At 45.5% G+C, this 16,861-nt stretch overlaps 3 protein-coding genes, 1 long non-coding RNA gene and 2 other non-coding genes across 6 annotated transcripts; 2 read left to right on the forward strand and 4 right to left on the reverse strand.

Moving 5' to 3' along the window:
- Positions 1 to 406: 406 nt before the first annotated feature.
- Positions 407 to 6,262, reverse strand: RPS3 (ribosomal protein S3). The gene is made up of 7 exons (XM_036324953.1): positions 6,161 to 6,262; positions 4,907 to 5,037; positions 4,552 to 4,645; positions 4,064 to 4,158; positions 1,639 to 1,826; positions 966 to 1,162; positions 407 to 481 (listed from the first exon to the last, which is right to left on the reverse strand). The coding sequence occupies exons 1-6, from the start codon at positions 6,188 to 6,190 to the stop codon at positions 969 to 971; spliced, it is 732 nt and encodes a 243-aa protein (XP_036180846.1). The 5' UTR covers positions 6,191 to 6,262; the 3' UTR covers positions 407 to 481; positions 966 to 968.
- LOC118665546 lies at positions 1,282 to 1,424 on the reverse strand. Its single transcript, XR_004970657.1, has one exon. It is a non-coding gene; the product is annotated as a small nucleolar RNA SNORD15 (small nucleolar RNA).
- Positions 2,455 to 3,666, forward strand: LOC118664633. The gene is made up of 2 exons (XR_004970375.1): positions 2,455 to 2,808; positions 3,018 to 3,666. It is a non-coding gene; the product is annotated as an uncharacterized LOC118664633 (long non-coding RNA).
- LOC118665547 lies at positions 5,176 to 5,319 on the reverse strand. Its single transcript, XR_004970658.1, has one exon. It is a non-coding gene; the product is annotated as a small nucleolar RNA SNORD15 (small nucleolar RNA).
- Positions 6,263 to 10,460: 4,198 nt separating the features above from the next.
- Positions 10,461 to 11,842, reverse strand: LOC118662779 (cleavage and polyadenylation specificity factor subunit 6-like). The gene has a single exon (XM_036321624.1). The coding sequence runs from the start codon at positions 11,840 to 11,842 to the stop codon at positions 10,604 to 10,606; it is 1,239 nt and encodes a 412-aa protein (XP_036177517.1). The 3' UTR covers positions 10,461 to 10,603.
- Positions 11,843 to 15,229: 3,387 nt separating this feature from the next.
- Positions 15,230 to 16,611, forward strand: LOC118662785 (cleavage and polyadenylation specificity factor subunit 6-like). Its single transcript, XM_036321639.1, has one exon. It carries the CDS (start codon positions 15,230 to 15,232, stop codon positions 16,466 to 16,468), a length of 1,239 nt encoding a protein of 412 aa, XP_036177532.1. The 3' UTR covers positions 16,469 to 16,611.
- Positions 16,612 to 16,861: the final 250 nt, after the last annotated feature.

Below are 16,861 nucleotides of genomic sequence, written 5' to 3' on the forward strand. Positions count from 1 at the left end.
AAGATGTTGAGAATTAAATTAAAAAGTTATGTGAAGCACAACACCCAGAGCTTAGCAAACCCAAAATATAATGATCAATATATTTATTTTCTATGTGCAATGTAGATCTCCTTATGCACTAGGAAAAAAATAGTCTTAAATATCCCTCTTCTAAACCTAACCCTAACAGATGAGTTAATCAAGGTGCTGTCAGACCTGTGTCACTACCCCCAACAGGTTCTCTCTCTGGTTAGCTCTGCTTGGGTCCTCCTGGCCCTTGTCTCACAAATACAGTAAAAACGAAGAGCATTTCAGTGAAAGCATAAGCATCATGAGCCAGGCAGCCCTAAACCAACCAAGTAATGCTCTGATGAGGTGACATGACCCTCAGTCTGAATACTGGATATACAGTCTAAGTCAGGCCATGCATCTTTTAAAAAGATTTTATTAAAGGTCTTTATAGAGCAACATCCAGACTCCAGATCCAGCTGCCAAGGAGACCCTAAAACCAAACAAAGCACAACAGTAAGAACAGAAATTTCATCTGAGTATCGGGTTCTTTCATTTACTAAATGGGTATATACTACCACTGAGGGTTTGCATAAAGACTAATAAACATAAAGAACTTTTAGGGGGGAAAAAAACCATAGGTGTTCTTTGTAAGGGGGTTGCTGAAGAATAGCTTAATACTAGCAAGAGTGCCTTGAAATTTTTGAGTAAAAAAGGACAATAAATAGAGGGAAATTCCTATTTCAAACATTGTAGCAGCAATCAGGAATTTAAGAGACCAAGTCCAAACACCCCTCCCAGAAGAATCCTGGGTTGAAATTAAAAGGGCCCCTGGCTTTAACCAGCATTCTTCCGTGTAAATTAAGCGCACTCCAATTATTATTCACCAAATGCTTACCACAGTGTGCAGAACAAGTAGTACTAGGGAGACAAAGGAACAGGGTCCCATTCCGCCGAAGGGGCTGCTAGAGACATACCTGTTATGCTGTGGGGACCGGCTGGGGCATGGCAGGCGGCTCTGGCTTTCCACCCTTCTGTTCCGAGATGGGGGTGGTGGGCAGTATCTCATCTTTGGGTTCCACAATGCTCACATGGTCAGGCAGGGGCTTCTTAGGGCCTATCTTACCACTTGGGTCCCAAGGAAGCATGATCTTCACTTTGATGCCCAGCACACCTAAAGGACAGTTAGGACCATGGTTAGGACCTACCTGTGGTATCACCGGCCCCCACAACACAATAGGACAGGGCAGAGGAAGAGAACAGTAAGTTCCTCAAGTATCCCTGGTTCTGGTCCCTTCTCAGACAAATGCCTCTAATCAACCAATGAATAGGACACGTTTGCAAAAGGAACCTATGCAGTGCCACAGAACATGGCACTGACAAGGACCAAGAGCAGGATGTGACCTTTCTGACTCGTCATCGTGTCATCACTGAAGGGTACACAGGTGGCTGAGACAAGGACAAACCAACCCTTGGATCTGACTGATCTCAACAATTCACTTCTTCCAATTCAGTGCAGCGAATCAGTAAGCCCAAGGAGTACTAACACGCTCTGCTACTCTGAAAATGAATTCTCTAAACACCGAGGTGTGCATGGAAAACCCATCTATTCACTAAGACCCTTTGCCCTAAGAGCTACCAACTGCTCACCTTGCCTGAGCAGCACATGGCGCACGGCAGTGTCAACATAGTAGTTAACAGGGTCCCCGCTGTGGATCATCAGACCATCAACAAACTTCATGGACTTAGCCCTCTGTCCTCGGAGTTTCCCAGACACCACAACCTCACAGCCTTTGGCCCCACTCTCCATGATGAACCGAAGCACACCATAGCAGGCCCTTTGGGAAAACAAGAGACAGATATCCATTTGTGTTATCACCAAAGATAGAACCACCCAATCCCACCCCATGTTTAAAAAACATATGACTTACTAGTCTTCCCTGTTGTCAATGTCCCTTTAAAGAAACAACCCTCCCCCCATGCCAGGTGAATTAAGTTGGCAATCTGGGGACCTGGGAGTGGTAAAGCTCAGTAACAAGTATTGGAAATAAATAAAAGAAACCCCAAGTGATTCTAATGTGCAACCAAAGTTGAGACCCACAAATAAGATTAAAAAAAAAAGGTTGAGGCCCACACTCAATCTCATGATCATCAAGTTGACACCCCGCCCCGTCACTCTGAAGCAAACCTTTCCAGTCCAGTCCATCTCTGCCAACTCAGGCAAGCCCTCAGTAAGAACCCAGAAGTACCCAATCACTAAGTTAACCCGCCTTATGGTTTACTGAAACATTCCTCAACCTCCAGAATTCATGTTCATTAGGCACCCTATCGGTTTAGGATCCTAGCTGCCTCGACTGTTAGCACACTGGAAAAGCGTATCTAGGTATATATAATTGATAATAAGCCTTAAAAAATATCATCCCCCCCCCCTTTATTCATTAGTTTACATCCTGGGAGAAAAATATCATGCCCTCCCCCACCTTATTCATTAGTTTACATTCTGGGAGATAATAATTGGAGCTAGCTGCCACTTCCAACAGGAAAGTAAAGAGCAAGACCCACCACCATGCCCCAGACCCTTTCGTATGATCTCATTGAATCCTCACAAAAGGTGGTGGGGGGGGAAAAATAAAATAAAGTAAAAAGGTGGTGGTACAATGATTCCCATTTAGAGACAGGAGGCCCAAGGGTCTGAGAAGTTCAGTAAGCTGCTCTGGTCTCAGAACTTCCAAGTCAAACTTCAATGCAAAAGTCACCTGGAAGGCTTGTTCAGACAGCCTAGCTGGGCTACACTCCCACTTGCCAAGTCAGTGGGTCTAGGTCAGGGGTGGGCAAACTTTTTGACTCGAAGGCCACAATGGGTTCTTAAACTGGACCGGAGGGCCGGAACAAAAGCATGGATGGAGTGTTTGTGTGAACTAATATAAATTCAAAGTAAACATCATTACATAAAAGGGTACGGTCTTTTTTTTTTTTTTTTTAGTTTTATTCATTTCAAGCGGGCCGTAGTTTGCCCACGGCTGGTCTAGGTGGAGACTGAGAATTTTTTCTAACACGTCCTCAGATGATGGCAGTGATGCTGGCCCAGGGACCAACTTTTGAGAATCACTTTTTATTGCCTGAGCAGCAATATAGATCCGGCATTCAAACCAGGTGGGCAGTCTTCTACACGTCCTTGCCTATAGCCTTTCCTACCCATGCCAACATCAACCTGCAGGCAGCGCAGCCCTTGTGTCCTTCCTCTGCTGGAAAACCTCCTGGGGCTCTGCTGCAGCCCATCACTCCTCACATTACTATCTCTGTACAGAGCTCGCTTCCATCTGCACTGTCTTATCTTCTAGTCTCCAGAAGAATAAACACATGATGGAACTAAGTGACTTCAACAGGAAGCCTAACCTTCCCTCTCTGAGTTCTATTTTTGTTTTACTCCCCAGGCATTGAGAACAGTTCTCCATTATAACACTGATCACTCCTTCAAAATTTTGCTTCTTGCCCAGCCAGCATGGCTCAGTGGTTGAACATCAACCTATGAACCAGAGGTCACGATTTGATTCCTGGTCAGAGCATGTGCCTAGATTTTGGACTGATCCCCGGTGAGTGGTGTGCAGGCCAATCAATGATTCTCTCTCATCACTGATGTTTCTATCTCTCTCTCCCTCTCTGAAATCAATTAAAAAATATATATAAAAAAACGACTTGCTTCTTTATTTTTCCTGCTACACTGCCAGTTCAACAAGGACATGGAGTCCAAGCCGGTTTGGCTCAGTGGATAGAGCGACGGCCTACAGACTGAAAGGTCCTAGGTTCAATCCTGGTCAAGGGTACATGCCTGGGTTTCGGGCTTGATCCCCAGCGGGGGAGGGGGAGGCATGCAGGAGGCAGCTGATCAATGATTCTCTCATCATTGATGTTTCTCTCTCCCTCTCCCTTCCTCTCTGAAATCAATAGAAATATATTTAAAAAAATACAAGGACATGGATTGGAAATATCCTGCCATGTAGAGTTCATTTGCTGAATTAACAAAAATGGCAAACACACCATACTCTGATCCACAAAAAAGGGGATACGTACTCACCTCCGCACGGCAAGGCCCCCTAGGAGTTTGTAACGCAGAGACTCTGCCTGGGCAATGGCACACAGACCTCTTGTGGCCACCTTTTCAGCATAAAGCTTGAAGAAACAAACAACATATATCACTATAGCACCCCTTAGTACTCCCCACACCTAGCACACACTCAGTGACATGAACTGAACCATTCCTCACTGCCCTCGCATCCCTAGCTCTTCCTACAGCCACACCAAGGAGACCCATGGGCACCCGATCCATCATGTGTATCATTACCACCCAAGGTGGATGTAAAATTCCCTAACCACCAGAACTGAGCAGAACAGGCCTGTAAAATTAAGCTTACTACTTACGAGATCTTCAACAAAATACCAACCCATTTTTAATATTCAATGATCAGGAATAAACAGTCTTCAGTGAGAAGGGGTTTTAGAAGTGCCATCCCAAAGAGCCATTTCCAGGCCCACAGTCACCCGGCCCTGGGCCAGATCACTCACCTCCACACTGCCCTCAGGGAAGCCGAACCTCTTCTGAACCACAGCAGTCAGTTCCCGGATGCGGCGGCCCTTCTCACCAAGAACATTCTGCGTCCTGGGAAAGCAAAAAGCGGCAGTTCACAGCTCTCACCAGGTTCCACGTGCAGCCTCCAATCTTGCATCTGCGTAGCAGTGAAGCCTCATTCATCAGACACAAGCAAGTAGAAAGTGTGGGTGACGGGAACTACTGGTTAGATTTAAAAAATGCAGTTCACAGAAACCAATTACTGCCCTCCCCAAGGCCAAATGTACTGGCCGTCCCCTTAAGCTTCCAGACCAAACCATCTCCGTCTATGCAACATAAACGACTTTTTACCTGGTGGCCAAAATGATAATCTCTGTCCTGTTTGGCGTAACGCGGACCTCAACTCCTGAGTAGCCATCTTCGGCCAGCTCCCGGGTGAGAAACTCGTTCAGCTCGGCTTTGAAGATGCCATCAGCCACAAACTAACCAAAAAAAAAGCCAGAATTCAAAGTTAGGGTGCAGGTTCACTTTTCCTCGCCAGGTCTTTCAGCCAATGCAACCCTCGTCCAAACTCAAACGGCCCATCGTCCTGCTCTGGTTCCGAAAGGGACGGAGCAAGCCCTTCTCAGACAAATGCCTCTCGGTCATCGTCTGGTGGCGGCTCTGACCCGGGGCCCCGACCACGGCGCCGCAGGACGCAGCTCGGGGCAGGGGCCCTGGACAGCAACACCCCAGTCAGACTCGTCATCGTCTCCTCATCGAAGGGCTCCGGGACCGGCGTTCGCACGTACACACGCCCAGCAACAGCGGCGCTCACAGGGCCCATTTAGGGCTCATCATTCCGCCCGGCAGGACGCAGCAGGCGAGGGACCAGCCGCCCCGCTGCAGGGACGGCGCGGACCGCAGAGGCGGGACCCCGGCCCCGCGCTCCCGCCTGGCCGGGGTGGCCGTCTCCCAGGGCGTGCAATTCACAAGAGCGTGTGGATGTCGTTCGAACGTGGACGTGGTGTCTACGAAAAACGACCAACTTCTCCAACAAATGGGCTTGAGGCCTTCCCGTGGGAAAGCGAAAAGGGACACGAAGGCGCGCTCTCCCGCGGCGCCCTCCCTCCGCTGGCCACGGCTTTCCCCGGAGTAATCAGCCGTCAGCAGCCCGCGCAGCTCAAGCATTTAGGGCCCGAAGGCGGCACCCAGACGCGACTAGGAAGAAGGCCAGACGCCCACCCCTTCCCAAAGCCACGCTGTTAAGATCTGCAGCGACCGGCTCGGCTCACACTTTCCAAACACCACGCGTTCACTCATCGTTATTTGTTGACCAAGAGATGCTCGCACGCGCCTTCTCCGGGGCAGGAGAGGAGCCCGGTGCTCATCTCTACTCTCCGCCCCGAACCGGCGGAAATCGGCTCCCTTTCCCCGCCACACCGCGCTCGCCTGGCTCGGGCCCCCGCACTCAATCCACCGCCATCCGCAGCCCGCGGAGATGCCTCGCGGCCCAAGCCACTTCCCCGAGCAGGGCACGGAGCCGCGGGTCCCGACACGGCATCCCGAGAAGGCCCTGACCCGCACGGCGCCGCAATCCCCAGGGCCCCGAGCCCAGGAGCTCACCTTCCTCTTCTTGGAAATCTGCACCGCCATCTTGCCGCCGTGCGTCGCCGAAAAGAAAGGAAGTAGCTCACGGGCGGAAGTGGGTATAAAGGGCGCGTAGTGACGACGAAGAACTGCGCGACGTTGACGCCTGTGGGCGCTCCTGGGAAATGTAGTTTTTCTGTTAAGGAAGGCGTTCGGAAAAAGAGACTAATAATAGAGACAGCTACAGAAGGAAACAGGAAGGGAAGCAGATGAATCAGAACCTGGGAATTGCAGGGGAGCTTACTGTAGTGTAAAAAGAACAACGTGAGGCGCAGAGATGAAAATGACAAGTGTAAACTCACAGAGCAACAGAGTTCAACAAGCGCAAAATCCTGGCCCCTACACTCCACACTGGAATGAAAATAGACTGAAAGTCTTTGGTGAAATTCATTTACAACCCCAGCTCTTTCAGACTGTTTGTCTTTCCTCCGTTCCAACTGATATCTAAAATTTATTAAGTATTCTAAAGGCTGTTGTATGTCCTGTATATTATTAACTAATTTACCCCTAGGCCTCACTTTCTTAAAGTCTGTTACAACTTGTATCAAGAAGTACTAAAGTAGTGGCTCATGGGTTCACAATTATTTTTCAATAAAAAATATTTCCCTCTGTATTTTACTATGAAAATTTCCAAGTGCACAGAAAAGTTGAATTTTGCAGTGCACACCCATATACGAATTACTTAAGTGCTGCCATGAACATTTTTGGTATATTTGATTTATCACATATCTATCCACCCCTCTATTCACCCACCAATGCACCTTTTGATACATTTCGAAGTAAGTTGTAGACATCAGTACACTTCACCCCTAAACATTTCAACAGTTTTATGTTAAATTTGGATAGTTTGCCTGAATTTAAAATCAGGAGATACTAAACTATTTTAGGTTACTCTTTAAAATACAGAAAGATCTAGCAACATATCAGATCTACATTTCCTTATAACTACGCTCTCCTTCCCTGTTAGATGGCAAAGGGCTTTCCCCTGTGCCACAGTCCCTGGCAGCTTCATTCACTTCTTGTCTGATCCTTGAAGGCATTTGTGCTTTTCTCCAGCACTAATACAATTTTTAGGCAAAGACCTGTCTTATAATCATGGAATTAATGGTGTTCTAGGGTGGGGGGAACTGAGCAGAGGGACAAGAGAAGATGAAAAGAAGTGGATGAACCAAAAGGATAGATAGGTTGTGGACCTGATCTGACTTGATGATGGACTGAGGTTGAAGGGGGAGAACTGAGAATGAGGCCCAGGTTTCTGACTCCAGTGGTGGATGCTTGGTGACAATCCTCACTGAGATGAGGAACCCAGAGACAGGTATTTTTCTTCATGTGTCATCTTCCTCTGCTCTTTACTCTCTTCTTCATCAAGCTCCATGGTCTGGTAACACACTGATGCCAGGCTGCTAAAATCTCAACCCTGATGACTCTGACTACCTGACTTTGCTATGCCCTCACTTGGGATATGGGAGAGAGTCTGGCTTTGTGCAGCAACCTTTTGCAGCAAGGATTCAGAATCTGGAGAAGGGATCCATGTGCAAATGGATATACTAGATAAGAAATATAAATTTAGGAAGTATTGGGGGGAGCCAGGCAGAGACCTACTCTCTGGTGGAGTGGGTCCCTGAATCTCTGGACCCATAGCTTTTTATTTACTAGAATACACATTTGCCCTTTAGCAAAGCAAACAGACATTTCAATGGTAAGGTTTGGTAAACAATAAAGGATTATCAGGTTAGGGCCATGGTCGGCAAACTGCAGCTCCTGAGCCACATGCGACTCTTTGGCCCCTTGAGTGTGGCTCTTCCTAAGCCTTAGGAGTACCCTAATTAAGTTAATAACAATGTACCTACCTATATAGTTTAAGTTTAAAAAATTTGGCTCTCAAAAGAAATTTCAATTGTTGTACTGTTGATATTTGGCTCTGTTGACTAATGAGTTTGCCGACTATTGGGTTAGGGAATTGCCTTCAGCCATTCAGCCAGCAGCAAGTAATATAATGCTGATTCTCAGCCCTTGCTGAATATCAAAGTCCATTAGCCTTCTGACGGACCTCTCAAATTTACATGTCAACTACTTTTTGGTCTTTGCCTCCAGCAGCTTTGCATACTGTAGTCAGAATATTTCCTCATTCAGTTATGCCCCTCGTTCTCCCACAGTGCTTACTATAATCTTTGTCAAATCAGAACCTCCTCCTCATTCTCAGCAGTCAACCTCCCTCCTAACTTATTACCCCCCGAATAGGTTGTACAGTCAAGAACTGCTTCTCACCTATCCTGTAGTGGTATGTTTCCTTGGCCAGCCTTCTCTTTTTCCCTCCCTGCTCAAGGAAGAGACCCTCTTCTTGCCCAAGGTAAGTCTCCCCTGTGTGTTTTAGTTTAAGTTTAGTTCTGTTCCTTTGAGAACTTGTTTTAGCAATCAAGCTCTACCTTTCAGGTGATATCCTCCTTCACTGGCTCTTCCTTCCCCATCCCTTGTGTTAAATATGTCCAGGGTTGTGACTCTCCCCGTTGCCCCTAGTTGTAGGACAAATGTTAAAAGATTTCTTTTTACTGCTTTTGTATTATTGCTTTAGGACTCACACTTCCAATATCCCTAATTACAATAAAAATAAGACCCAGAGTATGAAGGATGTGAGAAAACGAGCATCCTCACACTGTAGGTGGAATGCGAACTGGGCTTCCTTTTTGAGGGCAGCTTGATGGTGACCACCATAATTTAAGATATAGATTCCCTTTGGCCCAGCAAATGCATTCCTTTTTATCTACTCCAGAAAAACACCTGCACAAATATACATAGAGTTAGTTGAATGCAAGAATGCGTGTTATAGCACTATTAGGAATAGTGAAAAAATAAATTAAGAATAGCTCCACAGCCCCTCAGTAGAGAAGTGGTTATGGAATATTATGTAGTGATTAAAAAGAATGATGTGACTGTATGTACACACATGAAAAGAGCATCAAGAAATATCACTATGGCCCAACTGGCATGGCTCAGTGGTTGAGCATTGACCTATGAACCAGGAGTCATGGTTCAATTTCTGGTCAGGGTACATGCCTGGCTTGCAGGCTTGATTCCCCAGTGGAGGGCATGCAAGAGGCAGCCAATCAATGATTCTCTCTCATCACTGATGTTTCTATCTCTCTCTCCTCCTTTTCTCTTTGAAATCAATAAAAATATATTTTAAAAAATAAAGAAAGAAATATCACTATGTGACAAAACCTAGTTGCAGAACAATATAAACTGTATAATATTGATGTACAATAAATAAAACATTATGCATGTAAATGCACATAAGGATAAATAGCCAATGGACATATAACCAATCTTACTTCTGGGAATGGAGTAGTTTGGTGGGGAGGTTAAGGGGCAATCGATTTTATTGCTCAACTGTTTAAAAAAATATATTTTTATTGATTTTTAACAGAGAAGAAGGGAAAGGGATAGAGAGTTAGAAACACCTATGAGGGAGAAACACCAATCAGCTGCCTCCTGCACGCCCCCTACTGGGGATCCAGCCGCAACTAAGATACATGCCCTTGACCAGAAATGAACTTTGGACTCTTGGGGGGTGGGGTCCGACATTCTATCCACTGAGCCAAACCCATCAGGGCTGAACTTTTCTTTTTTTAGAATAAAAATATATTCATACATTCCTTGTAAAATTGAAAATGAATTAAAAAATGCAAGGACCTCATTTCTGATTATGTGGCCACTTGTGAAACAATGTGAATTGGCTCAGCCTCTAACACCAAATCCCATAATCCTTGCTTTTGAAAGCTCAGGATAAAGAAAAGCTTATTCTCTTAATCAGACTATAAATCTCTGTCTGATACAGTACCCACTGGCCTCACAGGGCTACGAAGTACCTGAAAGGTTGCTGCTCTAAGGGGAAAATTGTTCTATGTGTAAACAAACCAGATTTCAATGTGTGAAGAAGGAATATCTCAATAATTTTTGTATTGATTACATGTTAAAACAATAGAATTTTATTTATTTTTAAAAATATATTTTTATTTATATTTTTACAGAGAGGAAGAGAGAGGGATAGAGACTTAGAAATATCAATGAGAGAGAAACATCGATCAGCTGCCTCCTGCACACCCCCCACTGGGGATGTGCCTGCAACCAAGGTACAAGCCTTTGACCAGATCGAATCTGGGACCCTTCAATGTTGGGGTCCAGCCCCAGCAGGTCCAGGGATTCCCATAGGTGTGGATGGAGTCGGTGAAGAAGGAATTTTTTTTTTTTTTTTTTTTTACCATTTACGCAGATTTGCTTTATTCAGATCTATTCCTGTTCATTTTATCCATGAATCCTTACAGGTTCAGTTCAACCGCAAGAAGCAAACTGCTGGACAAGCGTCATGTTTCCCTCATGAAGACTGTTTTGTCTTGGAAGGTGTTCCTCTTCCTTCAGCTTCTAGCGATGACGATACTCGCGCTCTCGGTCTCGGTCCCGATCTCGGTCACGGTGTCTCTCTCTTCCCCTGCTTCTCTCTCTATAATAATCATCATGACGATCTCTACTGCGGGATTTATGGCGCCGACGCTTTTCTCGTGATCTACTACGGTCCCTCTCTCTTGATCGTTCACGTCTTGATCCAGAACCATAAGACTTGGATTCAATTCCATGAAGGCAAAATTGCAAAGAGCTAATAAGAACTTTGCAACGATCATCAGCAGATACTTTGGATTGTTTAATTAAAGAAATTGCAGTTACCAATGCCTCAATTGCACTCCCATAATCACCAGCGCTGGCATCAGACACGGCTCTTGAAATAGCACTGCTTGAGATTGCCCTATTTCTATTCATGATCTCTTCAAACTCAGCTTCACTCAGTGGAGTTCTTGCTGTATCCATTTCCCTTCCAGGAGGCCCATAGTCACCCCTATCATATGGCAGAACCTGACCAGGTGGAGGTGGACCTGGTGGGCCTGGAGGACCGAAGGGTGGACGTGGTGGAGTCTGCCCAGCTGGGAAAGGTGGGGGTAGCTCTCCTGGCCAAGGAAATCTGTCCCCACTGGGAACATCCCCTGGAAAACGGCCCCGTCCTCTACCACCTTGTGGAAATGCTGCACGTGAACTGCCTCCTGGAGGACCAGCTTTACCCTCCCCAGACATTTGTCCTGATTGTGTAGTTTTCCTGGTCCGCATGCCAAATTGACTCAGGAACTGTTGATTGCTTGGAGTTACAACAGGATTCTGACCATGAAGTTCTCTTTTAGGCAACAGATCCATTAACGTTTTTGAGGATGCTTCAGATCCAACACCAACAAGGGCAAACCCCTTTGATTGGCCATTTGCTCGGTTTTCCAAAAACTTTATCTCCAAAATATCATTTACTCCCAAAGGATGCACTGCTTCAGTTAAGTCTTCGTCTGTTGTCCACCGTGTTAGATTTCCAATATATAATGCAATTCTCTTTCCCATATATGTATAGACAACATTTGGTGCTGCTCCTTTACCCACATCATCACCAACAGCTGGTGGGAGAGTATCCATGTAATCCTGGTCTTCTGGGGCATCTCCATTATTTGCGGATGGAGAGATGACATCATCATACAAATCTATGTGATCATGCCCACCATATTCAGCTTCCTGGTTGAACTCTTCACCTATATCCTCGTAAATGTCTATGTGGTCCACACCGTCTGCCATCTTCCCTCGGCCTCGGCCACCGCCGCCACGGCCGCCTCCTGCAGGTCTAGAGGTTCCCAAGGGTGTGGACGGAGTTGGTGAAGAAGGGAGGACACTGCAACAGCGTTCAGTTGATCAGCAGCCTAGCCAGGTTCTCTAGCCAGGATCTCCAGCCAAGTTCTGTGGCCAGGTTCTCTCGCTAGGTTCTCCAGCCAGATTCTGTTCTTATGTCTCCTGTTACATCTGTATTTATACCAGTTGATTTTAATCCTATCCATTCTATTCCAAAGTTTAGGGCGTTTCTTATCTCCATTCCAGGGAGTAAAGATTATGTAGCTTAAGCGTGATTGTTCGTAGTTAAAGTGGTTAACTACCCGCCTGGCACTTAGTTAAGGGGTTTTACTGATAAAAATCCCCACCTGGGGAACCAACCTTTCTTGGAGAGGTGCCCTTGGTTAAAACACATAGCACTAAGGCAGCCGTGGGCAAACTACGGCCTGCAGGCCAGATCTGGCCCGTTTGAAATGAATAAAACTAAAAAATAAAAAAGACCGTACTCTTTTATGTAATGATGTTTACTTTGAATTTATATTAGTTCACACAAACACTCCATCCATCCTTTTGTTCTGGCCCTCCGGTCCAGTTTAAGAACCCATTGTGGCCCTCGAGTCAAAAAGTTTGCCCACCCCTGCACTAAGGGGAGCAAACATATTAAGAACAGTATGCCTTGCCCTAACCGGTTTGGCTCAGTGGATAGAGCGTCAGCCTGCGGACTGAAAGGTCCCAGGTTTGATTCCAGTCAAGGGCATATACTTTGGTTGCGAGCACATCCCCAACAGGGGGTGTGCAGGAGGCAGCTGATTGATGTTTCTCTCTCATCTATGTTTCTAACTCTCTATCCCTCACCCTTCTTCTGTGTAAAATATCAATAAAATATATATTTAAAAAAAAATAACAGTATGCCAGATATGCCAGGTCCCTTGAAACATAAGCTGTGCAGATGTTTCTTCCCTGCAGCGACTGTGTCAAGCAGGAAGGGTGGACCGGCTTCCAGCACTTCAGTCCGAAGGCCGATGTTCTATCTACTGAGCCAAACCAGTTAGGGCAAAACAATAGCATTTTAGATATACAATGAGTTAAAATATGCTATTAAGTTCACCTGATTCTTTTTCTTGTATTGTTTTTCTTTTTGTTAATCCTCACCCGAGTATATTTTTCCATTGATTTCTATGGAGAGTGGAAGAGAGAGGGAAAGACAGAATGAATGGGCTGAACACTTTAGGAAGAAAACCCCTCCCCATAATCTAAAATTAAAAAATATAAAATATATTCAAATGATTCAAAAAATAAAATACATGAATAAGAAATATTGAAAAGGATAAAGAAGCAAGTAAATTTATTGGGCCACATGTTCCCAGTTCTCTCCTTAGGCAGCAAGAAGCCCTGTGATGAATGCATGTGCACCTGCAATGTCACACAAAGGAGGTCACCACAAAAGGAGTGCCATGGAGGGTGCTGGTGCTGCACATGGAGGGTGCTGGTGCCGCACCAGGAGGGTGCCGACGGAGCAGACAGCTTGGCCAGAGGTGGGGCAGTGCGGGAATGTGGAGCCAGCTCAGTCTGTCTCACATCCTAGTGCTGCCACTGACAAGTTTTGTGATCTCAAGCAAGTCACTTAACCTTCTGAGCCTCAGGTTCTTCATCTGGGAAGTGGAGAAATTATTAACCAAAAAGAGGTGTTAGAATAAATCATAAATTCCTAACTGGGCAAGTCATGGTGGGTCGGCACACCCAGGCCTATAACTTCTTCAGGGAAAGGTTTTACGTCAGCCCTGACCTTGTTCTAGTGCAGTGATGGCGAACATTTTGAGCTCGGCGTGTCAGCATTTTGAAAAACCCTAACTTAACTCTGGTGCCATGTCACATATAGAAATTTTTTGATATTTGCAACCATAGTAAAACAAAGACTTATATTTTTGATATTTATTTTATATATTTAAATGCCATTTAACAAAGAAAAATCAACCAAAAAAATGAGTTCGCGTGTCACCTCTGACACGCATGTCATAGGTTTGCCATCACTGTTCTAGTGCATCAAGGTTAACACATCATTGAAATGCCAGAAATAATACCCCTGGAAGGCACCACCTACAGGGGAGTACGTTAACTTGTTAACTGCCCTGTTATCCAATCCTGTCTTGCTTTCCCCACCTTCATGTGATCTTCCTTAAATTTCCTCCTTCATTCCAAATGCATAAAAGGAACTGCAAACTTATTTTCTGGGGCATTTTAGATCCAGCTCCTTGGCAATTGTCAATTTTGGCTTAAATAAACTCTTATAAAAATTCTCTCCAGGTTTGGATATTTCTTATGTGCTGGAAGCCGGTCCAACCTTGCTGCTTGACACAGTCGCTGCAGGGAAGAAACATCTGCACAGCTTATGTTTCAAGGGACCTGGCATATCTGGCATACTGTTATTTTTTTTTAAATATATATTTTATTGATATTTTACACAGAAGAAGGGTGAGGGATAGAGAGTTAGAAACATAGATGAGAGAGAAACATCAATCAGCTGCCTCCTGCACACCCCCTGTTGGGGATGTGCTCGCAACCAAAGTATATGCCCTTGACTGGAATCAAACCTGGGACCTTTCAGTCCGCAGGCTGACGCTCTATCCACTGAGCCAAACCGGTTAGGGCAAGGCATACTGTTCTTAATATGTTTGCTCCCCTTAGTGCAGGGGTGGGCAAACTTTTTGACTCGAGGGCCACAATGGGTTCTTAAACTGGACCGGAGGGCCAGAACAAAAGGATGGATGGAGTGTTTGTGTGAACTAATATAAATTCAAAGTAAACATCATTACATAAAAGAGTACGGTCTTTTTTATTTTTTAGTTTTATTCATTTCAAACGGGCCAGATCTGGCCTGCAGGCCGTAGTTTTCCCACGGCTGCCTTAGTGCTATGTGTTTTAACCAAGGGCACCTCTCCAAGAAAGGTTGGTTCCCCGGGTGGGGATTTTTATCAGTAAAACCCCTTAACTAAGTGCCAGGCGGGTAGTTAACCACTTTAACTACGAACAATCACGCTTAAGCTACATAATCTTTACTCCCTGGAATGGAGATAAGAAACGCCCTAAACTTTGGAATAGAATGGATAGGATTAAAATCAACTGGTATAAATACAGATGTAACAGGAGACATAAGAACAGAATCTGGCTGGAGAACCTAGCGAGAGAACCTGGCCACAGAACTTGGCTGGAGATCCTGGCTAGAGAACCTGGCTAGGCTGCTGATCAACTGAACGCTGTTGCAGTGTCCTCCCTTCTTCACCAACTCCGTCCACACCCTTGGGAACCTCTAGACCTGCAGGAGGCGGCCGTGGCGGCGGTGGCCGAGGCCGAGGGAAGATGGCAGACGGTGTGGACCACATAGACATTTACGAGGATATAGGTGAAGAGTTCAACCAGGAAGCTGAATATGGTGGGCATGATCACATAGATTTGTATGATGATGTCATCTCTCCATCCGCAAATAATGGAGATGCCCCAGAAGACCAGGATTACATGGATACTCTCCCACCAGCTGTTGGTGATGATGTGGGTAAAGGAGCAGCACCAAATGTTGTCTATACATATATGGGAAAGAGAATTGCATTATATATTGGAAATCTAACACGGTGGACAACAGACGAAGACTTAACTGAAGCAGTGCATCCTTTGGGAGTAAATGATATTTTGGAGATAAAGTTTTTGGAAAACCGAGCAAATGGCCAATCAAAGGGGTTTGCCCTTGTTGGTGTTGGATCTGAAGCATCCTCAAAAACGTTAATGGATCTGTTGCCTAAAAGAGAACTTCATGGTCAGAATCCTGTTGTAACTCCAAGCAATCAACAGTTACTGAGTCAATTTGGCATGCGGACCAGGAAAACTACACAATCAGGACAAATGTCTGGGGAGGGTAAAGCTGGTCCTCCAGGAGGCAGTTCACGTGCAGCATTTCCACAAGGTGGTAGAGGACGGGGCCGTTTTCCAGGGGCTGTTCCCAGTGGGGACAGATTTCCTTGGCCAGGAGAGCCACCCCCACCTTTTCCAGCTGGACAGACTCCACCACGTCCACCCTTCGGTCCTCCAGGCCCACCAGGTCCACCTCCACCTGGTCAGGTTCTGCCATATGATAGGGTTGACTATGGGCCCCCTGAAAGGGAAATGGATACAGCAAGAACTCCACTGAGTGAAGCTGAGTTTGAAGAGATCATGAATAGAAATAGGGCAATCTCAAGCAGTGCTATTTCAAGAGCCGTGTCTGATGCCAGCGCTGGTGATTATGGGAGTGCAATTGAGGCATTGGTAACTGCAATTTCTTTAATTAAACAATCCAAAGTATCTGCTGATGATCGTTGCAAAGTTCTTATTAGCTCTTTGCAATTTTGCCTTCATGGAATTGAATCCAAGTCTTATGGTTCTGGATCAAGACGTGAACGATCAAGAGAGAGGGACCGTAGTAGATCACGAGAAAAGCGTCGGCGCCATAAATCCCGCAGTAGAGATCGTCATGATGATTATTATACGGAGAGAAGCAGGGGAAGAGAGAGACACCGTGACCGAGATCGGGACCGAGACCGAGAGCTCGAGTATCGTCATCGCTAGAAGCTGAAGGAAGAGGAACACCTTCCAAGACAAAACAGTCTTCATGAGGGAAACATGACGCTTGTCCAGCAGTTTGCTTCTTGCGGTTGAACTGAACCTGTAAGGATTCATGGATAAAATGAACAGGAATAGATCTGAATAAAGCAAATCTGCGTAAATGGTAAAAAAAAAAAAAAAATTCCTTCTTCACCGACTCTGTCCACACCTATGGGAACTTCTGGGGCAGGACCCCAACACTTATGTTGACAGCCTCATAGGATTTCTATGATTGAATTAAATGTTATCTTTAAAGCCCGCAGCTCAGGGAAAGTATTAGTAAAATGGGACAGATTATCATCACTCCTAGTGCAAATTAACAACTTGGCATTTAGGTTTACGTTAATCTTCAGTGTT

This window comes from Myotis myotis, unplaced genomic scaffold (assembly GCF_014108235.1).
Source record: "Myotis myotis isolate mMyoMyo1 unplaced genomic scaffold, mMyoMyo1.p scaffold_m19_p_10, whole genome shotgun sequence".
NCBI lineage: Eukaryota > Metazoa > Chordata > Mammalia > Chiroptera > Vespertilionidae > Myotis > Myotis myotis.

Excerpts from the sequence above, each read along its gene's own strand:
- RPS3 (XM_036324953.1), bottom strand. The coding sequence starts at position 6,190 with ATGGCGGTGCAGATTTCCAAGAAGAGGAAG. Across the intron at positions 4,646-4,906 it reads ATTATCATTTTGGCCACCAG|GACGCAGAATGTTCTTGGTG; the intron begins GTAAAAAGTCGT and ends TTGCTTTCCCAG. Across the intron at positions 1,827-4,063 it reads GGGGGCCTTGCCGTGCGGAG|GGCCTGCTATGGTGTGCTTC; the intron begins GTGAGTACGTAT and ends GTTTTCCCAAAG.
- LOC118662779 (XM_036321624.1), bottom strand. The coding sequence starts at position 11,842 with ATGGCAGACGGTGTGGACCACATAGACATTTACGAGGATATAGGTGAA.
- LOC118662785 (XM_036321639.1), top strand. The coding sequence starts at position 15,230 with ATGGCAGACGGTGTGGACCACATAGACATTTACGAGGATATAGGTGAA.